The sequence below is a fragment of the Podarcis cretensis genome (genome assembly GCF_951804945.1).
Source record: "Podarcis cretensis genome assembly, chromosome: 5".
Classification (NCBI taxonomy): domain Eukaryota; kingdom Metazoa; phylum Chordata; class Lepidosauria; order Squamata; family Lacertidae; genus Podarcis; species Podarcis cretensis.
The window spans coordinates 24,052,678-24,077,103 of record NC_137174.1 but is presented as its reverse complement, the minus strand read 5'-3'; the positions used below and the strand labels follow the sequence as shown (position 1 = coordinate 24,077,103).

General features: G+C 44.9%; 1 protein-coding gene across 1 annotated transcript; it reads left to right on the top strand.

Annotated features, from left to right (window-relative positions):
• Positions 1–4,470: 4,470 nt before the first annotated feature.
• SNCG (synuclein gamma) lies at positions 4,471–24,200 on the top strand. The gene is made up of 5 exons (XM_079975770.1): positions 4,471–4,828; positions 14,262–14,303; positions 14,815–14,942; positions 20,881–20,973; positions 23,759–24,200. The coding sequence occupies exons 1-5, from the start codon at positions 4,708–4,710 to the stop codon at positions 23,777–23,779; spliced, it is 405 nt and encodes a 134-aa protein (XP_079831896.1). The 5' UTR covers positions 4,471–4,707; the 3' UTR covers positions 23,780–24,200.
• The last annotated feature ends 226 nt before the right edge of the window (positions 24,201–24,426 follow it).

The following is a 24,426-nucleotide window of genomic DNA, read 5'->3' as shown; positions in this document are numbered from 1 at the left end:
AGTTTTGTCCAGTTCTGAGAAGCCACATTTTCAAGGACCCAATTATTTATTCTGCACCTAAGGAAGCCTAATAATAAAAAAGAGATTACCGTACTTTTCCGTTTCAAGAAAATGGTGGGAGATGGCACAGAGTTTTCGAACTTTTTTAGGGGAGGATTGCCAGAGTTTTGGAGCTTTTTTTAGGGTGGATTGCTGAAAATCGCTCACCCACATGCGTCCAAAAATCCGCCTCTCATCTGTACCCAATTGCCCGCCCAATTGCCGCCGCGTCAGCCAATCAACACCAGCCACTGACGCAGCAACCAATAACACGCCCAATAGCCGCTGACAGCCACGGCAGCAACCAACCAAACGTCCACCCTATGCACTATCCATGTATAAGACAACCCCCACTTTTTAGCATATTTTTAAAAGAAAAAAACCTAGTCTTATACACGGAAAAGTACGGTAGTTATTGCTATACTGCCTGTTGTTCAATTTTATTTCACGCAGAAGCCCTAATGAACAGAGAGCTTGAGAAGCACCCCTGCTTCAGTGACAGTGGGTCTCCTCTGGCTTACTTTGTAGCAGCACCAAACTTGGACCAGGAGCCACCCTTTAAATTTCCCACAATGATTCCTATGAAGCACCACTCTGGAGCATTATGGGAAATTTAAATGGCAGCTCCTGTACCCAGTCACTTTTTCAAAAGGGAGGCAGAGGGCAGGCATTTGTGGTCTGCACCACTGGGACTCTGGCAATTGCTTGAGGGAGGGTGTTCCTTTTCAGGCAGAATGTTTGAGGAATTTCAAGGTGGCGCAAAATAAAGCTTCTCAGAGTTATTCTGCACACAGAGTGAATTTCACCTGAACTAAAACTTGAAGTGTTTTTCAAGCAGCGCTAGTTCCATGTTCCAGTGGGTCCTTGTCTTCTTCTTCATTGGCGATCACTCGTATCTGAGTAAGATTGTCTTCCATGAACTTGGTCTTAACAGTGAGTCTATACGTGACTATAGGGGCCAATTCTGGATCCACACATCCTTCCACAGTGGGGACATAGGTTTCTGGGCAGGAGTTGATCACGGTGAAGGTTTGCCAAGCATGCCTTCCTCTTAGCATGTTTCTCCCTTTCGTCCTGAGTTCGTGCTTCTTCAAAGTCCAAGACACCTTTGGTCAAGGCTGCTCTCCAGTTGGAGCACTCGCAGGCCAGTGTTTCCCAGTTATCGGTGCTTATACTACCTTTTTTTAAGATTTGCCTTGGGAGTGGGCCCTTGATCAAGATACTCACAGTGCGGCCTTCTCCTCTTTCACACAGTTGCTGCTACCTTCTTGCTTGGCTCTCTCTCTCCCAGTTGGATCATCTTCTGGAGATACGACCAGATGTGCTCAGGTTTCTGTTCCTCTTGTTGCTTGCTTCCTCACTCAGAGCGTGCACCAACAGCAGCAACTACAGCGAGTGATTGACAGCAGTACCGCTGCTAAAGGGTGGCCATCAGCTGGGTAGCATCAAAGCACTTGTGCGTATTAAACCATAGTTTATTGCAAACTACGGTTCAGCACCTTGCCAACAAAGGTCCGTATAGTTAAAGCTATGGTTTTCCCAGTAGTGATGTATGGAAGTGAGAGCTGGACCATAAAGAAGGCTGATCGCCGAAGAATTGATGCTTTTGAATTATGGTGCTGGAGGAGACTCTTGAGAGTCCCATGGACTGCAAGAAGACCAAACTTATCTGTTCTGAAGGAAATCAGCCCTGAGTGCTCACTGGAAGGACAGATCCTGAAGCTGAGGCTCCAATACTTTGGCCACCTCATGAGAAGAGAAGACTCCCTGGAAAAGCCCCTGATGTTGGGAAAGATGGAGGGCACAAGGAGAAGGGGACGACAGAGGACGAGATGGTTGGACAGTGTTCTCGAAGCTACCAGCATGAGTTTGACCAAACTGTGGGAGGCAGTAGAAGACAAGAGTGCCTAGCGTGCTCTGGTCCATGGGGTCACGAAGAGTCGGACACGACTAAACGACTAAACAACAACAATGGTTCAACATTGTGCATGAACCAGGTCTCTCTCTCTCTCTCTCTCTCTCTCTCTCTCTCTCTCACACACACACACACACACACACACACACACAGAGAGAGAGAGAGAGAGAGAGAGAGAGTTGGAGAGATTCCCTTATTCAGGGATCAATTGACTTTTGGGATATGGATTTGGGCCAGGAGAAGATTGGAGCCTTTGGGGCCTTTGGATTTGGAGGAATTGCAAAACAAGATTTGGAATGCTTTATGGGCTCTAGTTTTAACCATGGAGACCTGGCTGACTTATTAAGAAGGAATAAAAGTATTGTTTTGTTGGAGCATCCCCGAGATCTGCTTGTTAGTATCAAAGATTATCAAGAAAACTGGCAGAAGGGACGTGAAGAAGAGTTAAGAGCCTCGGACATAAGATCTCCAGGTTGATGGACTGTTGGGGGTTGATGGAAGTGAAGGCAGGGGCCGAGACCAGGGAGAGGAGACGGTGGAAGAAGACTGGGAATTTAAAGTGTTTATAACGAGACTTTAAAAATTTAATGAGGGATGGAAAAATCATGGAATGAATTTTTATGACCCTAGGGGAAATGTTCTTAAGAGATTAAGCTTAAATATATTAATCTTAATGAGAAATAAGATTAAACAAAGTAAAAATGGTTTGTTAATTGGTGAAAGTAGAGAATGTAAAATTACAGTATATTAAGATAAATTATGGTGAAAGAAGAGAGTGTAAAATTACAGTATGTTAAGATAAAGTATTGGGATAAAAACAAAGAGGGAAAGGATTTGCTGAAATATCTAATTGAACTAGAATACAAAAAAGGGAGGTGTGAGGAGGTCAAGGAAATAAGCAAATGGAAAATAAGTTATGGGAAGATTTGATTTGTTTTTCTTTTTCATTTTCTTTTTTCTTTTTTCCTCTTAATTGCTTGTATTTTTCTGGGTTTTTTATTTTTAGTTTTGCTTGTCTGTATTCATGGTTTTGTTTTTTCCTGCTTAATCTAGTGTTTTCTTTTGTAATTTTTAAAATCGGAATAAATATTTTATATATATATATATATATATATATAGAGAGAGAGAGAGAGAGAGAGCGAGCGAGCGCTCTGGGCTAGAGGAGGAGTCTGGATGAGTTTTCTCCTCCAACCATTTTAGCTTCCTCTTGGACCATTTTGGCTCCCATATCAATACGTCACTTAAACACCAGAGCTATCCACAGTTTTGTCGGGTCTAAGGGCTTGGATCTAGAACAGGCTTCCTTAAACTCAGCCCTCCAGATGTTTTGAGACTACAATTCCCATCATCCCTGACCACTGGTTTTGCTAGCTAGGGATCATGGGAGTTGTAAGCCAAAAACATCTGGAAGGCCGAGTCTGAGGAAGCCTGATCTAGAAGGAATACAAATTTCCCCCATCTAAAGCTGACCTCATTAGCCAACACATGCATGCAATTGCTGTTTAGTTGTTTATTTCAATCAATATCCCTCCCTTCCTCCCCCAAAAGAGCCCAGCTGAAGATCTTGTCTGCTTGTTCCCATCCCCGTTGTCTTCATCCCTAACGCCCATTATGTTGATTCAAGTGTGCTAATTTTGCACAAATGGGGCGCACAAACACAATCAGCTGAGTGGTGTCCTGCTTCCCTTGCCCTTATCCATGCAGCCCCAGACCATCACATATTGGGGCGAAGATCCAAAGGGAGACTATTCTGCATGTTGGACTGAATGCACTTGTAAATCTCCCTGCAACGAGAGTTTCTGATTGTTGAGAAGATTCTATGTGCATTCAGCAAATGCATGAAAATGCCCCCTCCTACGACTCCAGACTTATCTGCCCAATGCGCAAAAGCCAAGGATGTGGGGCCAGCATGGAGGGAAGAGGCTAGAGAGGCAAGGGGACCTGTCAGGTGATAAGAGCAGCATTCAGTTTCTGAATTGAGAAGTGGGCCAGCCCTGCCTGGACGCCTTGATCTGTGATCTGAAAATCCTCATTCACCCCTAATCCGAAGTGTATGATGGGCTGATAGCAGGCTATGAGCCTTTCAGTAGAGCCTTCCCAAGCTTTGGGCACTATGATAAGATTCTGCAGCTAAAAGCCCTGGTCATCCGTGGCTCAGAGACAACCCTGTTTGAAAGATGAGACAGATTGCTTGCTTGCTGTTAATCCAGGCACTCTCTGCATCTCCTATTTGCTACACATACTAAGCCCCTCGAGATCTTTGCTTTAAAAAAAAAAGTCTAGTTCCCGGGAGCATGGCTGCAGAAATAAATAAATAAATAAATAAGCCCCCCTCTCCAGCTGAAAAGCATCTACAGAGTGTCCTTGAGTGAGCACTGCAGCAGATCTTTAAAGGCGATGATCTGGATGCTTTCCAAAAAGTCTCTCACTTATCTCGGCATCCTTCTTTCCCCCCACCCCCAACACCACTCTAAAACCTTACCAGGCAAATCCATATCATTAATATTTCAGCACCAGCCACTTCGCAGGCATTGGCTACGCTGCAACGTACCTCATCAATAAGAGCTGGCAAGGACGATACAGTCCACCAGGCACTGCTTTTCGTCTAGCAAAGGGATAAGAGCAGGAGGAGGCTCTAGCTAGAGAAAGTGAGCAGGAGAGTGGCACTGCAGAGAGCCGGCAGAGTACCACTCCATCTCCCAAAGCTTTTCTACGGGGAAACCTCTCAGCAGGTACCACAAGAGCATCCCGGCATGGATGTCTTTAAGAAAGGGTTTTCCATTGCAAAAGAGGGTGTGGTGGCGGCTGCCGAAAAGACCAAGCAGGGAGTGACCGAAGCTGCAGAGAAGACCAAAGAAGGGGTGATGTATGTAGGTAAGAGTCTCTTCCTATTACTAAGAGATCTCTTCCTATTAGGAGTGGCTGTTGCTGCAATGCAACGGGGGAGGGGGGGAGAAATCCACCTTTGCTGGGTGACCTTGGGGAATGATACTACCTTTTCCATACCCCAGAGGCAGGTAGTCATATTTTCAAAGGGGTAAAGTGAAGGTGTCCCATAACATGTCCCTTGATGAACTAGTTTTGGAAATACAAAGCACATGGCATGGTGAGAGGGATACCAACCTCCCCTAGACTTGTGCTTTTAGCAACGGTTTGAAATGCACTGATGTATAGGCTGTGGTTCTCTGTTTGCACTTCCTTTGGAATACATTCAGTGAGCAGGACTTATTTCTGGGTACCTCTGCAAAGGATGGAGGAGAAGGCAAGCAAAGCTCCGCTCCAGGAGAAAGCTTCACCTGCTACTCCTCTGCTCTAGGAGCAGAGGTAGGAAAACGGGTGGCAAACCTGAGGTAGATCATTTATGATTCAGCATTTAAGTGATTATAGGTCATCCCTTTCATGATGCACCGGTCTTCCCAAAGATTTGCAAAGGGTATGAATGAATGAATTTATTATTTTGGTCACAGACCAGTTCCAGCCCACATACAATATCAAGTAAGTCATGAAACACGATAGGGATACACTTGAATTTGCAATTAGGAAGATTTGCAAGGGGGTCAAGTGGCTGCCACGGTGGGTGGTGGGTGCTTTGTATATATATATATTTAAGTGCTTTTCAGCCTTGCCTTGGTTTTTGTATTTAGTTGCGTATCATTTTCCCAGCAAAAGGAGCTGCTCTGATGCATTTAATTGGCTGACAACAAAGTAGTAGCTTGTGTTATCAATTAAGGGCTGCAGAAGTTCTTGTTCTTTCTAGAAACTCAATGGAATTTGGCTTCAATTTGCCCTGCAAGGAAGATAGCCAAGTTGCCCTTGAAGCCAGGCACACAGTGGAGAAGCATTTATGAACATGGCCACGGTCTGAGACTAGATGAGGGATTTGTTTTCCTTTTTTGTAGCCTTTTTTTTTAAGGCTGCAACCTCATCACTGTGGGAGTAAGCTACGTTGACCTCAACAGAATCGACTTCTGACTAGACATGCATGACTTTGCACTGTAAGTTCCTTCGATGTTTCCCATTCCACAGGGAGACTGTTGCACCCAGAAGGGTGCAAGCTGCTATTCTCTATAATAGAAGCATTAACCCTCCAAAAGCCATGAGCATGTCTGAAAGCTCATAGAAACTGCGACAAACCAGTGTTCTGAAACTCAGCTGCAACCACTCGTAATCCTGTTAGTAGCAGATTTGCCAGGATCTCCAATGGCCAGAGTTGGAAAGGCAGTCAGTAACTTATCAGAGCTGGCTCCTTCCATTTCAAAGCAAAATAGAAAATAAGTTCACCCAGCTCAAAAGCAAAATGTTACGGCTGCAACATCCTCCTTAAAGACTTCACAGAACACTTTGAAAAATGACATGAAAGGCTCCTCTCAAATTCTCAGTGCTGCTGGTGATTTTACTCTAGTACTGTAGTCCTCAATCACTTCAGTCACATGCTCCCAAGATCCACTTTTTAATATTTGAGGCATCTCCATTCTTCTTCCTTGGGTGTCCACAGGAATTTTTTCCAGCGGGGGAGGGAAAATTTTGAACACCAAAAGAGGGAGCAAGCTAGTTTCTCACACACAAAACAAGAGGAATAGTGTGTGTGCATTTTGCTTTGTATCTCAGGATGTACAAATGCTGGTTTAAATGAAAGCTGACAGTCTAGATATTATGGTTCAACTCCCCTCTCTGGACACCCAGGCATCCATCTTCCTTTCTCTGTTTGGGTCCCCCCCTCTTGTCTCCCCTCTTCATCCTCTTAGAGTGGAAGTGCCCATTCATCACCTTGGCAAACACATTTGCTTTGTTACAGTCATGTGAAATGGGAGGGAGATGGTCACATTGTAGGTCAAGCAACAACAGCTGAAAACCAATGCCCAGGAGAATCCTCTCCGTTCAGCTCTGCAGATTCAGGCTGAAAATTTCACGAGGACCGAAAAGGCTTGCATTCACAGCTTTGCTTCTGAAGTTTGCCATCTCTGCCCTTCAGATCTGCAATGATCTGACGTGGCCTTTAGAGATAGAGCTCTGCCACCAGTTCTGAAAGCTGCTCCTGAGTGATGCATTGTTGCGGGTGGAAATGGTCCATTTTAAATACAAAGAACAGTAATTTGTAACTGAAGCTTTTCAGTACTAAAAAGTGCCAGAGAGGGGCTATTGGAGGAGAAAGACCGAAGAGCTGCGAGAGATGTTGAAGCTGCATCAGGAAGCTTAAAACAAGATTGTCAGCGGTAGATTATCAAGCATTTTCCAGCCCTCTTGGGCACAGTAGGCTGCCTTTTCTGATTACAGGCGCTCTGTATCCTCCCTGCTCAGCCATGGTAATTGCATCCTTCTAAGCAAAAGCATCAGAATTGATCAGTGGTGGTGCATCCTTACTGTGGTTTGGTTTCAATAAGGGCTGGCCCAGGACATTTTGCATCTTAAGATGGAGCAGCAAACCCACACCACACCCACAGACCCACACTCACACACCCCATCAAGATGCATAGTATTCTTCAAAACCAGCCAGGTTATTTTGGCACCTGAGGCAGAAAACCCCACAAGCACCTCCCCCGGGAGGAAAAGTACAATAACAATGCGTTGCCCTTTCATGACACCCATAATCTGCTGCCAGAGGCAGCTGACTCACTCTATGTAATGGTAGGGCTGGCGTAGACGCATGTGTTAAGATTCCAATTCTGCAATAGTGGCTATCCTTTCAGAACTGCAGTGGTCACCATACTGTTGTCTGCATCGCCTTTCTTGTTAGCTATGTGTCTGGGAGGGGTAACCCAAATGCATGGCCTTTTATCAAACCTCTAATAATATTTTTATTATTTATAACCCACCCATCCAGCCACTCTGGGCGGCTTCCAACACGTATAAAAACATAATAAAACGTCAAACATTAAAAAAAAACTCCCTAATGCAGGGCTGCCTTCAGATGCTGGCAAAAAAGTTTCCTGTATATTTCACAACTTTATACAAGGGTATTTTTAACAGGGGCAGCTCTCCTCAGCCTTGCATGACCTAACAAATTTCCTGCTTCTGCACAACTTTTGAAGGTGCACGAATGAACTCTGCCTGCTTCTGGATCTAGCTGACTTCCCAACATGACAAAGATTCATCTGCCTATCCAATGCTTAGATTTGGTTTTTTTAAATGAACATGACAAAGCCCTGCATTTAGGCCAGGAGCATCTTTTAAGGAAAGCAGTACAAGCCTCCTGTTGTGTTTCAGGCTATATATCACTGGCTGTAGGGTTAAGAACATAAGAAGAGCTGGCTGGATCAGGCCAAGGGCCCATCTAGTCCAGCATCCTGTTCTCACAGTGGCCCACCGGAGGCCTGTGGGAAACCAGCAAGCAAGACCTGCGCGCAAGAGCCGTCTCCTCACTTGAGATTCCCAGCATTTGAGAGCAACCTGCCTCTAACAATGGAGGTGGATGGTTCAGGGATTCCGGCCACAGACTTTTAAATCTCCGACTAAAGAAGGAAATAAGTCAACTCTCCAATTCTCCTGCCTGGCTCCCCTCATTTGCTGTTATGAGCATGGCAAATACGTGGCTGCAAATACAAAAACACAATAAAACATCAAACATTAAAGTAAATGAGAGAAATTGTACCAGTGGCTCCTGTGAACCAAAAAAACGAGCCCATGTAGTAGCCAAAGGGTGCAAATACTTTTGCATTAAAAAAAAAAGGGTGACTTTAATCTGTGCAGATAACATTTAACTGCATGTTTTAACAGCTGCAAAACTAGTGCTTTTAAAATATACTGCTTCTTTCTGATTTAATCTTAACTAGCTAAGTCTGACCTTGGAAGTTGCCACATATATGAAAATGTTAGCACAACATACTTCCATTGAGACACTGAAGAATTGCAAACTGGGAGTGGGGTTTGCATACTAACCTGGAGAAGCTTTTTGATCCAATGTGAGGGAAAAGTCCTTCTTTCCCTCGGGATCTTAGCAAACCAGTCCCTTGCCTGGAGATATTCTTGGTCTTGGCATCAAATCATGCCGTTCATTAGCAGCCAGTTTTTTGCTGCACTGAAAGGGATTTCTGGCATATCTCTCAAGATCCCTATTGACTATGCACAAGTAGCAATACTGATGAGTCACTGCAGAGATGGAGAAGAGCAGCGGCTGGTCTTGCAAAGGCTGCTGCCGCTGCTGCAGGAGGACACAGCATCTCTCTGCCTAACTTGCATACTCCGCCCCTAGGGCACACACGCAAAGCTGAGTTGTTTTTGCTTCACATGGTTAACACAAATCTGACTGCACTGCAGCTTGAGTTGTGGCGCTGTTTACGAGGCCTTGGCCTTTTTCGTTCTGCCAAGTGGTAAGTGGCTCACCTGATAGGCTCTGCAAGTTGTTAGAGCCTGAGACCAGAGCCTCCCTATTTTCAGGGACAGTCCTGTATTTACAGAAGCCATTCCAGTTTCCGATTTGATCCCAGAATGCCCAGTTTCTTCCTAGGGTATCCCTATTTTCAAAATGTTGGAGGGTATGGTAGGACGTCTCTATTTTCATTGGAGAAATATTGGAGGGTATGGAGTTATCCGACCCTCAAGCCATCTGAAGGCAGCCCTGTATAGGGAGTGTTTTAATGTTTAATGTTAATAAATAATAATAACAATGATAATGATGATGATGATAATAATAATAGAAGAAGAAGAAGATATTTCCCCTATTTTCCTCGGGGAAATGTTGGAGAGTATGTGAGGCTCAGGGTCGTGGGTTCAAGCCATACATTGGGCAAAAGATTCCTGCATCGCATGGGGTTGGACTACATGACCCTCATGGTCCCTTCCAGCTCTACAACTTTATGATTCTAATATCCAATAGGAGCAATTCAGATAATGTAGCCAGGATATCTCCCCTCAGTGGCAGCATGTACTTGCTGTTGTCATGCTCTGTTTCTTAACCACCAGAGACCAGTCAGCCAAATGATGTTCCTAGCTGGTGAGCAGAAATGGGGAGTTTAAAGCATGGATTAAGAGATGCCTCTCCTGTGGACCATTAAGGCTCTTGAGACTCCCTTCTCCACCCATGCTGTATTTTAGGACATCTCCATTGCAGAGCAAGGGACTCACAGAGACCAAAACTCATCATAACAAAAATATGAAGATGGAAGAGCAAAGTTTTATGGACAGATTGCACAATGGGGAGAGCTGGGAGCTGAATTTCTGGCCTGGGCCAAATTTGAAGAGAAGGCAGGGCATACAGCCTGAATCTCTGGAAAAGGAGAGCTAGCAAGGACTATGAAATTCCACACTGAGAAATAATACGGTGAAGAGGAGAGCAGAAATGCTACCACAGGGTAAAGTTATGTGGGAACAGCCTTCATTCTCCTTCATCAATAGGCCCTGGTGTCGACCCATTCTGAGGATCTCTTTGAGGACTGGCTCCAGGTTTGAGTCTGATCTCTGCCAAGTACCATTCTGTGGGGGAGCCTTCCTGTATCACTGAGATCCTGTGCGCTTATCCATTTATGTAAGCTGCAATGGGCATCAGGTGGCTTGGGCCTACTATTAAAATTTCCCACAATGCCCCAGAGCAGCGCTATACCAGTAGCATTATGGGAAATCAAAATGGCTGTCAGCTGCCTAAGGTTTCCGGGCCTAGCACACAAAAAAGGGCTCCACTCTGCGTGTGTGATGTTTTGCACACACACACACACACACACACACAAGTTCATTTATGAAAAAAAGAAAGAAGAGAGAACATGCTTTCTGACAGCCAGCTGTGGCGGGGAATGGGTTGACTTTGTAACCTTATACACCCAAGCTGCAGGCAAAAGTTTAAGCTGCTGGAACAACACCCATTTTGTCTTTGGTTGGCAACAGCTGTACTTGGCTGGCAAAGCTTTGCGCTGGCAGGTCGGGTTTCATGCCATGCATAAGGCGAGCGTGAAGCCTGACTCACTGGGTGTGGTCCTTAAAGAACACAGAGCAGACCAGACAAGCTCAGATTAGCAACACCAGAGCTGCCTTCTCCTGGCTTTTGCAGGGACTTTCAACTTGGTAACTGTGTGAGACTCCTCACTCACTGCTGCTGCTAGTCCCTCCCAGATAATCTGAAGAAGATGGTGCCAGTAAAGCCATGTAATAAATAATAAATAATAATAAATAATAATAATAATAATAATAATAATAATAATAATAATAATAAATTATTTATACCCTGCCCATCTGGCTGGGCTTCCCCAGCCACTCTGGGTGGCTTCCAAAAAAATATTAAAATACTGTAATGCATCAAACATGTACACAATACCGTTTACTCTGGCTCTGGTGCATTGTTTCAAAATGCACGACGCATGGGGCAAGGCATTGCTTGGAGGCCAGATCCACGGCCCCTGCGGTTGCCTGACCTTGCCTCATGGGCGGACCAGCCCTGCTGGACCCTTTAAAAGGCTACGCACAGCGCTCGTTTGGCCGTGGCATTCATCAAGGGTTTAAATTCCTATGGATGGCAGTGGATCGAGGCTGCGGCGTCCATGTGTGGCTGTGCTAACCTTTAGATGCTCTTTAAAACCTTCAAAGAGAATCAAATGATGCACACAGATTCACAATGCCGTTTTCAGTCACCTCACCAGACAGGCTAGGGCTTGTTATGCTCCTTTGTTATTCCTACAGGCTTAGTTTCCCTTCCAGGCTTACCAAAAAAAAAAAACCAAAAAAAAAAAAAAACCACAGGGGGTGGGGTGAGTAATCTGCTTCTCCTTGAGGGCTGAAATAGCTTTATCCACGCACCACCCCTTCCCACTTTATTTATTTGTCATTTCCATTTCTAGCCTGCCCTTCATTAAATTAACAATCCCAGAATTAGGTTGAAACGTGGAGGAGAAATCACGGATGCAGCTTTGTTGTCAACTCAGGGGCACAGTGTGGGGAGGGTTGCTGGAGCAATTGCCCTAGGCACATTGGGGGGGGGGGGGCGTTTCCACTGCTCCGGCTGCCCTTCCTGAGCCAGCCTTTCGCTGCTTTGCGAAGCTGGGATCTGATTAGATCTCAGCTTGGCGAAGTACCTCAGGGAGGGCGGCCTGAGAAGGACGCAACAGCCATGCGCCCTTTGACCCCGGCCACACAAGGTGGCGAGGCTGGGATCAAGAGGTACATGGCTATTCTGCCCTTTTCCATGCCACCCTCCTCAGATCCAAGCTTCACAATGCCACTCTGGGAGGCTGGCATGAGGGTGCAACAGCTCTCCAGAGGCATCAAGGGCTGGGCAGGCATTGTGGGCTTCCTCCGTTCCTCACCTCACTTCTGGCACACATGCGCAAAGACACATACCCACCCTGGGCGCTGTGAGAAAAAAATTGCCTGGCCAGATGATTTTTGGCTTTGCAGTCAACTGGCAGCAAATTCAAATCCCCAGCACTGAGATCCAGCGCCAAGGGCCTTCTGGCAGTTCCCTCATTGCGAGAAGTGAGGCTACAGGGAACCAGGCAGAGGGCCTTCTCGGTAGTGGCGCCCGACCTGTGGAACGCCCTCCCATCAGATGTCAAAGAGATAAACAACTACCTTACATTCAGAAGACATCTTAAGGCAGCCCTGTTCAGGGAAGTTTTAAATATTTAACGCTGTACTGGTTTTAACACTCGATTGGGAGCCGCCCAGAGTGGCTGGGGAAACTCAGCCAGATGGGTGGGGTATAAATAATAAATTTATTATTATTATTATTATTATTATTATTATTATTATTAGTTCTTTTTTAAAAACAACAACAACAGTATACCTTAAGTTTGAGCTCATCTATAGCTGACCAATGTTTGAAGGGCTACCTCTGCATTTAAATGTGTGGTTGCGGTGGGAAGAAATCACACTATGCTTGTGTTAACACAACCAAGCAAATCTGTGGTGGAAGATTTCATACCACTCTGTGGATAGTATTCATACTCCCCTCCATTATTATTATTATTATTTTAAAAACTAACACTATACCACTTTCATACAGTCCAAAGACTCCTTTTATTTAATACGTGGATAAACTTGAAAGTCAATGCTTTCAGTTACGCCACACAGACACACAGCAACCCTCTCTCACAAATACCTATTTTCAAGTTTTACTGGCCTCTACCTATCAAATCAAGTGACATTTGGAATTCTGGCAAAACAGGTCACTTGAAAATCTTAAAACAACAACAAAGATTTGAGGATCAGTTTCAAATGAGCTGGCTGTTTGAGGCACACCCCCAGTAGTTGTTTGTTTGCTAAAAACAACAACAACTTGTTCATGCTACATCAGACCTAGTTTGTTGCAATACATACTGATATGCAACATGATATGCAGAATTCTTTGATAGCAACTGATCTGTGATCGTAATCATAATCAAGATTGATTGATTGAATCCCCTAGTGTGAACTAGAGGTGGGTGAATCTGTCTGTTTCAGTTTCTCTCCTTTTCTCATTTTCCCATTCTTAAGTTCAGTTCTCCACATTTCTGTGATTTTTTTTTAAAAAGCCCTTACGAAAATTCACCAGTATTTGAATGTGAATTTCCCCTAATATGCTGTTTTGCCTAATACACACATTTTAACAAAGCAATTTCCCCTAAATTAGTGTGTTTTTGTATCTTATCTTCACTAACATAGATGCATTTTTATGGATGCTTTTACCTCAGCATGTGCATGTATGTCAACATTATTTGGCTTATGTGCACTGCAAAATTCAGAATAGCTGTGCATTTTGATGGATGGTTGTGTTTCAGTTCTTGTATTATTTCAGAAGGTGCAAAGTAAGTTTGCCCCAAAATGCAAACTGAACCAAGCTTCTCCACTTTCCCTAGTGTGGATGCAGCCTTAGCTGATTTAGGAGGTGCCAACCTCTTATGCAAAACTACCCAAAGTCAAGTCCAAAAAACAAAATGTCCACCTTAGGGGAAGAGGTGGGTAGAGGTGGGTTTGTTGTGCAAGTGGGCCAAATCCATTTTAATTGTGCAACCGCAATTTTCTGGAATGTGATCGAATCCTCCCTGCAAAATAGCAACTGTCTAGAACCCCTCCCAAAAAAACCTTTCTCCTCTCTATTCCCACCTCCCCACACGGGAAAAAAAGATGCCCTCTAAAAGGCTTTTGTGTTGTACATTTGTACGGACTCTCACCATGCCACTTATCTGAAGTGCCTTATTGTCTTGGATTCAGGAATCTCTGATCCTTTTGTGTGGGGATGAATGACTCATCTGCACTTTGCCTAAGTATGCCTTTGCTGTACATACTGTCATGCTACCGTAATGTCAATTGAAGGTGCTCCCCCACCCCCGTTGTTGTTTTTTACAAAAAGAAAAGCACAAGGATCAATGAAAACAAGCCTGAAAATACCTTTTCCTCCATTTTACAGGGACCAAAACCAAAGAGGGCGTAGTGCAGAGTGTCACTTCAGGTAAGATCATTGCAAATTCCCACGTTATGTATTGAATTAGCAGGTTCCATTTTATGCCTTCGGTTCACTTCCATGAGTGGTGTTTTTTTCTTATACCTGTGACTACACTTACAGTCTTTGACTACACTTGTTCCCAACAGAATGGCTCAATTGGTTAGAGCATGGTGCTGGCAACGGCAAGGTTGCAGGTTCGATCCTCATAAGGGACAGCTGCATATTCCTGCATTGCAGGGGGCTGGACTAGATGATTCTCAGGGTCCCTTCCAACTCTATGATTCTATGAGATTCTGTGAGAGCTGACAGAAAACATTGCCACTTTTGGAGCAAGCCGCAATTTTGAAAAAAGGCAGCACCAACAACCATATCAACAAGCCACTTACTTTTGCTTCAGTAGAAGTGGCAAGACTTTTACCAAAAGTTTATAATTAGGTTTCCCCCCCCCCCCCCAAAAAAAGAGAGAATGGTTTGCACTGTAGCTCATCAGACCTGCCTATTTCTATTTTATGTTTAGTTGCTGAGAAGACCAAAGAACAAGCCAACCTGGTGGGGGAATCTGTAGTGGCCAGTGTCAACACTGTGGCAAAGCAGACCGTAGAAGGAGCAGAGACCATTGTCACCACCACTGGGGTTGTACAAAAGGTAGGCCAGAACTTAACCATCACAAACACATGTTCCCCAAACTGGACTTGGCAGGTAAAGCCCATGGTGGGGTAGCGGAAAGTAAGCAGGCCGGATGGATTAATAACTCTTCACCCCTGACAACCTCCTCTCTCATCCTCCAGTCATCTGACAAATAAACCTGGTGAACTCCAGATACTTCACACAACATCTACCATTGTCCCTGACCACTGGTCAGTCTGGGTGGAGCTGATGGGAGTTGTAGTCAAAAACCAGATTGAGGAAGGTCGGTATTGATGGTTAGCACTCTGGGAAATGTACACTATAGCTTTAAAGCACATTCTTCCTCTCAAGGAATTCTGGGCACTGTGGTTTATCCTTCACAGAGTTACAATTCCTGGCAACCCTTAACAAACTACAGTACCCAGAATTCTTTGAGGGAGAAAAAGTCCTTCAGGTGTGCTTTGAAGGTTTAGTGTGTAAGCAGCTTTAGATGACATGGGGAAAAAGAGCAGGTGTTCTCAGTCCCAGGATGGCTATATCATGCTTCTTCTTGGGGGGTGGGGGGTGGGGCAGGATAGCACCATCATTTTCCAGAGTTCTTACACACTCCTCTTACAGAGTCTTTCTGCCTAGCTTCTTGACAAACAGAGAAGATGCTTGTGCTTCAGGGAAAACACAAAGCTTTTTTTCCCCTGCACTGGCATGTGTGAATTTCAGTGCCAAGCAACCTCCGTTTAACCGTTCTCGTCTCGGAACGGGGACCAACTTTTCCATTCAGATGATGCGGCACAAAGCTTGCTTGCTGCAATCCAGGCACCGACCACGCGTTCACCAGCCAATGCTTGCTCAATTTGTAAGTGAGCCGCGGACGCTGGACCAATTAGGCAGACAGCAGATGCTTGGCCTTGTTTTGCTGCATCGCTTCAGTTCCATTACAGTTTTATTAAGGTTCAAGCCAAAGACCAGAACACGTCAAAAAAAAGGGGATAAAATCACAACACACACGGCGATAACACATATATATCCTAAAATACAATGTGAGAACAATTAATTCAGTAGATTCTCTGTGACATAGCCCTGAAACAAATCTGGCTGGAGTTTTTCCTTCCAGAGCATAGAAAGCTATGGATCGCATTTAAAAGTCACATGGTGCAGGCAGTGACAGACATAGAGCAAAGACAACTATCTTATCTTATTGCCTGTGTAAAGATAGTAACATCAGAGGCAAAGGAACATATTCTCACCATCTTCAGAAATGCCACTCTTCATTAATCCCAGTGGATTAAAAATGTGTGTGTGTTGTGGCTGCCCCCATCCTCTGACACTTCCGGAAGTTCCACTGTGGGCATGAGCTCAGGTATTAGTGTGTGTGGCCAATATTTGAGACACAAGTTTTCCACCAAACCAGACTTGCACAAAACAGTGGGTTAATATTTAAAATTACACATGTGGCCTCCCCAAGTCTCAGAAAACTGAGGTCCATCATGGGCGCACATTCAGATATCCTTTTTACCTGTGGATGTGGCCAATTTTGTATTTTATTTCTGAGATACAACTGGCTGCCACTTGGATGAGGACAACATGAAAAGCATGTCCACACAGGATGCAGCAAATCCACTTTCGGCAGCCACACTTCTACAGACCTAAGCTTTTGGTATGTGCCTGAATCCCTCTTGCAAAATAGTGACAGTCTGCAGACAGCCAGTGCAAAATATTGGGAGGGCATGTGAAGATAAAGGAATGATGGAAAGGCTCCTGTTTGATACAACCATAAGCGCTGCCCCGTCATGTCCGGAGTTTGTGTTTCTAACCAGGCAAAACTTGTGAAGTTATAAGAGAAGAGAGAGGAATTAAATTAAATATATATTATGCAAGCTGACACTCCTTCATCCTGGAAATGTGTTGGATGCTACTGTTCCAGTTCAGAGAAAGAAAAAATCTCAAGAGGCTTGTCCCTGCCTGGTTAAAAATAGATTGGTGAGTCAGAGAAGTAAAATCATGGTGTTCGGAATGAAGCCTGAGAAGCAAACAGAAGAAGATTCTCAAGCACGTCACTCATCATTAGATACGAGCCGAGCATGCTGGGCAATTGCAGGCATCTGATTAATTAGTTATATGTTAATTTGATTTTTAAGCCGTTCTCTATGAACCCTGTTCTCAAGGGTGGTTTACCATACCAAAGGTTGATGAACTGAAACAACAAAATGCCCCAACTTGTGTAAAACGCATTTGAAAAAATCAAGAACCGTAGATGGACATCGGCTAATTTCACTGGCCTTATTGAATCAAAAGCCTGATGGAAATCGTGTCAGCCGCACATCCAAAGGAAGGGGGTTCCATAAAAGAGGGGCCACTACAGAGGAGGCTCTAACTTGTGTCATTGCATTATGGGTTTCACCCAGCAACGGGACATCTTAAACACACACTTGCCCTGTTCCTGTATGAAGCAGGGGTTGTGTGTGTGTGTGTGTGTGTGTGAGAGAGAGAGAGAGAGAGAGAGAGAGAGAGAGATTTCCCCAAAAGCAGCATGTAAGAGAAGAGTGTAAAACCTTTCCTTACCTTGCCATGCTCCATAAAGGTAAAGGTAAAGGTACCCCTGCCCGTACGGGCCAGTCGTGTCCGACTCATCTCGCTCTAGAGGCCGTGAGCTGGCGCCGACCGAAGACACTTCCGGGTCACGTGGCCAGCGTGACGAAGCTGCAGCTGGTGAGCCAGCACCAGTGCTGCACACGGAAATGCCGTTTACCTTCCCGCTATAAAGCGGTACCTATTTATCTACTTGCACTTAGGGGTGCTTTCGAACTGCTAGGTGGGCAGGAGCTGGGACCGAACGACGGGAGCTCACCCCGCCGCGGGGATTCGAACCGCCGACCTTACGATCAGCAAGTCCTAGGCACTGAGGTTTTACCCACAGTGCCACCCGCGTCCCTGCCGTGCTCCATAGATTTAAGCAATTCCCTCTCTTGTACTATCTGGGCTGGGGGAAACAGCTTAAAAGCACATTAAGGAGACATAGGATGGGTTTTGCTCCTCTTCTTCCACCCGTACTTGCTCCTTCTTTTCGAATGTGTTTCAAACCCCCTTGGCTTTACAGAGGAATGAATGCTTAAAATACGCACAGTTGTCCAACGTACCCAGCTTAGCCCTGACAGTGAGTGTCATTTCTTACTGATCCTCAGCCACAGTGTCCTCAGTCTAGTCCTCACCAGCCTTCAAATTTGTGTTCAGATTCAAATTTGAAATCCAAATGAGGCAATTTATCAGTGTGCATGTTTCATTTCTGAACCTGAATATTTCGGTATCTATCTATCTAATCTATCTATCTATCTATATCTATCATCTAGTTCTTTACTTGAATACATATTATCACCACCACAAACCCACCACAAACCATACATTTCAAGAATTCAGCAATTTCAAGAATACAAGGTCCAGTTAGAGGGAAATTATGTATGCATTACACAATTGTAGGCAACCGCCAGAAAAAGCACAGAATGGGATACTGGGACTTGGCTTCTCGATAAACCCCAGTTTTGAAAACTAAAGTTCCATTGCAGGAATGGGAAAGCTGTGGCCCTCCAGCGGAACTCCAGTTGCCATGAGCCCCAGCCAGCATGACCAGTGGACAAGGTTGATGGGAATTGTAGCCCAGCGACATTTGGAGGGCCACAATTTCCCCATCCCTGATACATAGGCTTTATAGTATTTGAGCAATCAATAAATATACTGCCCTTCACCCAAACATCACCGGGGTGTGTGTGGTTACAACATAAAGGAACAAAATGCATATACAGTGGTACCTCAGGTTAAGTACTTAATTCGTTCCGGAGGTCCGTTCTTAACCTGAAACTGTTCTTAACCTGAAGCACCACTTTAGCTAATGGGGCCTCCTGCTGCCGCCACGCTGCTGGAGCACGATTTCTGTTCTCAACCTGAAGCAAAGTTCTTAACCTGAAGCACTATTTCTGGGTTAGCAGAGCATGTAACCTGAAGCGTATGTAACCTGAGGTACCACTATAATAATAATAATAATAATAATAATAATAATAATAATAAACCCCACACACCCCACACACATGTCTCAGGAGCCAAAGAGGAATGTCAGTGCAATTGTGAGTGGTTCCATTGACCCTCCCTGTGGTGTGTTAGTCTGCCTGTGTCTCAGATCTACCTATGTATATATAGAGATATAGGAGCTGTAACAGAACAGGACGAGGAACAGGATGAGGAGGAAGTGCTAGGAAGGAGCAGCAGGGGAGGAAGGAGGAAGCAGGCACAATAGCCAAGCTTCCCCCTCGTGGCTCAGCGACTGGCGATGACCTACTCTCAAAACATTAAATATACTGACCTACTGGCTTGAGGAAGGGGAAAACACCATGGGGACAGTGACCATTATTTATAGGGGCTGTGAGAACTAGATGGAACTAATCTAGCATTGTAACATAGGATCTAGCAGCCGTGATGGTAAGGTTTCTGTTTAGCAAATACAGTGGTACCTTGGGTTAAGTACTTAATCCGTTCCAGAGGTCCGTTCTTAACCTGAAACTGCTCTTAACCTGAAGCACCACTTTAGCTAATGGGGCCTCCTGCTGCCGCTGCGCTGCCGGAGCCCGATTTCTGTTCTCATCCTGAAGCAAAGTTCTTAACCTGAAGCACTATTTCTGGGTTAGCGGAGTATGTACCCTGAAGTGTATGTAACCTGAGGTACCACTGTATCCGTTCCCCTGCCCCTAACACCCCACTTGAGTGCCATCAGAAACCTTCTACAACAGTCCAGACCCCTGTAGTTATTATGTCATCTCTCTGACCAAGCTGAACAGAGCATCTGTTCTTGCCGGACACTAAAGTGCCCCTTCGCCTGAGGTAAAACAATGAATATGCATCCAACCAGGAAGAGGAAATGGGTATGTGAGCCCAGCCAGCCAGGTCTGCTGCTGCCCGGGGGTCTGGTCATGGGGAGCTGGTTCAATGCCTTCTGTTGCCAGCCTGATTTTCCTTTGAGGTTGCCAACTCCCCCCTGCTCCCCCCCCCCCGCCGCCATAATAAACTGGCTTGCTCTTGAACACTGAACAGCTTGGCATTCAGAAATCAGCAGGTGACACTGTGGGGAGGTAAACATAGTTTGCCTGGCTGATGTCTGCACAGCAAGCTGGCGGAAGCTGCTTGGAAAGCTGCCAGCAGTGGCGTAGCGTGGGTTGTCAGCACCCAGGGCAAGGCAAGTAATTTGCGCCCCCTAACCCGTGGATTTTAGCAGGGGGCAGAGAGCTGCGAGTGCGAGCGTGCGCCCCCCAGATGTTGCGCCCGGTGCGGCCGGCCCCCCCTGCACCCCCACGCTACGCCACCGGCTGCCAGGTTTCATTTTTGTCGCAAGAACGTTGCATAACCTTGAAAGGGTTTCAGCAATAACCCTGCTAAGGAGAGGCAGTGAGGCCAAGTGGGCAGAGATCTTTTCAGATCTGGATCCAGAGAAGTCTCACTTCAGCCTTTTTTCCCCTGATGATAAAAAAACAAACAACTCTGCAATAGTTCCTCAATATGCTTCTGCAGTATGTTCCTATTTTCCAGGGATAGTCTTGGGTTTACAGAAGCCGTCCCGGTTTCTGATTTGATCCCGGAAGGTTCTGCTTTTCCTTAGGACATCCTTATTTTCACTGGATAAATGTTGGAGGGTATAGAGTTATGTGACCCACCAAGCCAATGAAATAAGTAACTATACAACCTTTAGAAGACATCTGAAGGCAGCCCTGTATAGGGAAGGTTTTTTTAAATGTTTAATGTTTTATTGTGTTTTTATATATGTTGGAAGCTGCCCAGAGTGGCTGGGGCAACCCAGTCAGATGGATGGGGTATAAATTATCATTATTATGGATTATTATGTCCCTATTTTCACCGGAGAAATGTTGGAGGGGCTGCTTTTGTCCTCCTAATGCTCTGCCTTGTGGTTTACATCCCACAGGAGGACTTAGAGCACCCAGTGGAATTTGAAGAGCCACCTGCTGCCACTGCTGAAGATGACGCCCCAGTGGAAGCCACAGAAATCAGTGCAGAGGTAAAGCACAGCCACAGCCCAGCTAACCCCAGAATCCTTGGCTGGTCTGGGTTTTTTCTCGCCATCTATTGCTCTTTCCTTACTTTCTCTGTGCTGAGCTGGTTTCCATTTCTTTTCTGCATACAGGTGATTTCAGATCTTTTCTCTGCTGATCATAATGCCAAAAATACTCCCCTTTTGTTTGTCTTTCCAGCTACAAGCCCATTCCTGGCCTGTCTGGCTGGAAGCAGACAGTCGTCGTCAAAATAAAATAAAATAAAAATAATACCCTGCCCAGTAGTTGGAAGTGGGTCAGATTTTCTCCCCATTGCATACATGCACATTTACTTTGTCCCAGGCTGTGTACACACCATACTTTGAAAACATACCCCCCCAAAAAAAAATAATTCGTGGGAACTGTAGTATATTCCTCACACTGCAACCATTCCCATCATTCTTATCAAACTACAGTTCCCAGGATCCTTTGTGGGAAACTCACATGCTTTAAATGTATGGTGTGTATGCAGCCCCAGTGCTGCATCTCGGCAAATGGGTTTTACAGATTTCTCAAATGATGCAAAACCCTAGATAACTTTTCTATCAAATTTCAGAGTAGAACAGTGTACGTAGCGCAAACTGCCTGCAGCTTGGGGTGGGTTCAAAAAAGAACGACTATCTGTTTCCAGTCTTTGCTTACTAACCTCAAACTACTTACTGAGATGATTCTAGAATAAGTAGTTTGTAGCTTAAGAGCCGACTTTGATGGAGCATTTTTCTGTACCAAGTGACCCCTTGATAATGCACTGGGCGTATTTGTTTGTGCATATATTAAATCTTAGTATATATCAATTTTTTTACTACTGTATTTCATTTTTTAAAACCATTTTTAAAAATTAAGTTTCAAGTGCAACTTTTTTTTGAACAACAATCACACACAATATCAGTCATTCATCCAGCTATAATTCCTAACTCCATTCCAATCCTATATGGATATGCCAAAGCTATCACTTTATGAATATACCAAATATACTATCACTATATGAATATACCAAAGCTATCACTTTAACCAAAAAGGGTGTTAGAAGAAATACTTTGCACGGAAGGAAAATTTATAATTCAGGTTCATTATAGCCTAAAAAATTAACTGTGCCACATTCTGGTGGACCTAAGTTCCAGGACAACACAACCTAGAGGATTAGCCGGAGGGAAAATGGCTAGCTCATAGGATCCCTAGTACAAGCCAAGAACTTCAGCTGATACAAAGCTCAGAAGGTACATTCAGCGCATTTTGGGGAATGGTATATCTCAGGAGAAGTTAGTGTGGTGTTCTTTGGATTTGTTGGACTCCAGTTCCCATCCGTCCCAGTCATCATGGCTGATGGTCAGAAACGATGGGAGTTGGAGTCCAACAATATCTTAACTGCCAGCTTTTCCCCTTCCATGAATGAATAAAGCAAATGAACTCGGGTATCTGGGGTGCTTACTGCACCTTGTCCCCATTGTTTTGCCACACCATTTCTTGATCAGGTAGTGCCGCCAATGTGGTGTAGTGGTTACGAGTGGTAGACACGTAATCTGGTGAACCGGGTTCGCTTCCCTGCTCCTCTACATGCAGCTGCTGGGTGACCTTGGGCTAGTCACACTTCTCTGAAGTCTCTCAGTCCCACTCACCTCACAGAGTGTTTGTTGCGGGGAGGAAGGGAAAAGGAGGTTGTTAGCCACTTTGAGACTCCTTAGGGTAGTGATAAAGCGGGATATCAAATCCAAACTCTCTCCTTCTTCTTCTCCTGTGCCACCAATTAAGGTGGCTTTTTTGGGTGTGTGACCTTCCCAAGAGCTTGCTTAGTGATAGCACACCAAGTCCGCATGTTAGTCCTTAGATGGGGACCCCACCGATGGTGCCATGGTGTCCTTCCAGGTTGGAGAGACAGATGAAGTTGATTTCCATTTGACACCCCAACCCAATAGGAAGAAAGACAGTGGAGAATCCCATAAATACAAAAAGAAAAGAAGAGAAATAAACCAGGAATGTGGGTAGGTGCCTTGTCTGCCAGCCAATCATCAGAGGAGATTCCAGCAGCTGTCCTCCACTCACTGCTATAGTTCTGAGCAAGTGAGTAGCAGAGCATGAGACAACCAGCTGCTGCAGACCAGGGACTAGCTGCTGGTAGCGATGCAAAGCCAGTCTACATGTACAGAACCCTCAAACAGAGTTAATTTGCAACTTGAATTGTTTACAAGGGAATTGCATCCTCTGAATGGTTGCTGAATGGGTCTGTGATTCTTCACTGATCATTCATTTAGAAACACATTCTGCCTAAGCAGGAGCCTCCAAATTCAACGCCAGATTTCCAGAGAAAGAAAGTTATACAATGCTGTGTAATAGGCTTACTCTGTCCCACCCACTGTTGGCCCCGACTCCCGACTGACGCATCCCGTGAGTCAACATCAGGGCAGACCTAAGACATTCCGCTGCCTGAGGCAAAGGACAACATGCCCTTCCCCTGACCCCACCCATTCCATTTACACTTTATTATTTGTTTATTCCTATGGTGCCACTAAAATAACCACTTACATGCCTGATCATGAATATCAACATGTATGTTGCCTGGCAGAGTGGGGAACCCCTCCTACAGTCTACTTACTCATTACATTTGATGACAGCTCATTCAGAGGCATGTTTACTGCTCCTTTTCAAAACTTTCTGCATGTGTCTAGAGATCTTGCTTTCCCCTCTGGCTTCGGAGTCGACTTGGATTTTGGTGGGGGGCAAATTAACCTGTTTTCTTGTTTTTCTTCTTCCCAGGGCGAAAATGAAGGAAATTAACCCTCCTAGTGTGAAAAGTGGGAATCCCAGGAGTAAATGCAGAAATGTTAGCTGCCACCAGAGCAGGGAAATCACTCATCCCCTAGGCTAACTTCATTCAGCACTACAGTCTTTCACTTGCCTCATACCGACATATCATAGATGTCTAGCAGACTCTTGACCATCTGTTTTAGGGAAACTGTGTGCAGCAGAGCTCTGTCTGTCCCCGTCCCCCCCATCTCCTTTGTGGCTTCCTTCCTTCCCCATCTTCAAAGCCTTCTGAGCGTGTGGTTTGGTAGCCGTGATATAGCACAGTCGTGGTTGGAATTGCTGGTTAATGTCTTCTGCCCATTAGCATCAGCACTTGAGATCCCTAAAAACGGTGGACTTTTTTTTTTTAAGAAAAAAAGAGAGACAAAATAAAACAACTTGTTTCAACTAAGTCTTTGTTTGCACCTTCTCAGTTTATTCATCATTTTGACTGTGAGTCTTGTTGGTTATAGTAGTTTTGCCTTTGTAAAAGGCATACCACACCAGCATTAAAAAATTAGAGGGGGGGGGATGAGTGAGTGGTTGGTTTATATTATCAGCTGATCAGAGGACACACTCATCACAGTCTAATCTTGTGCCATCAGAGCTGATCCCTTTTCATTAATATCTACAAACAC

What these genes read in the sequence shown, in the direction of transcription:
- SNCG (XM_079975770.1), top strand. Translation starts at nt 4,708, where the DNA reads ATGGATGTCTTTAAGAAAGGGTTTTCCATTGCAAAAGAGGGTGTGGTG. An exon ending in AGTGCAGAGTGTCACTTCAG is followed by an intron (nt 14,304 to 14,814) that starts GTAAGATCATTG and finishes TTTTATGTTTAG; the next exon opens with TTGCTGAGAAGACCAAAGAA. An exon ending in CCACTGGGGTTGTACAAAAG is followed by an intron (nt 14,943 to 20,880) that starts GTAGGCCAGAAC and finishes TACATCCCACAG; the next exon opens with GAGGACTTAGAGCACCCAGT.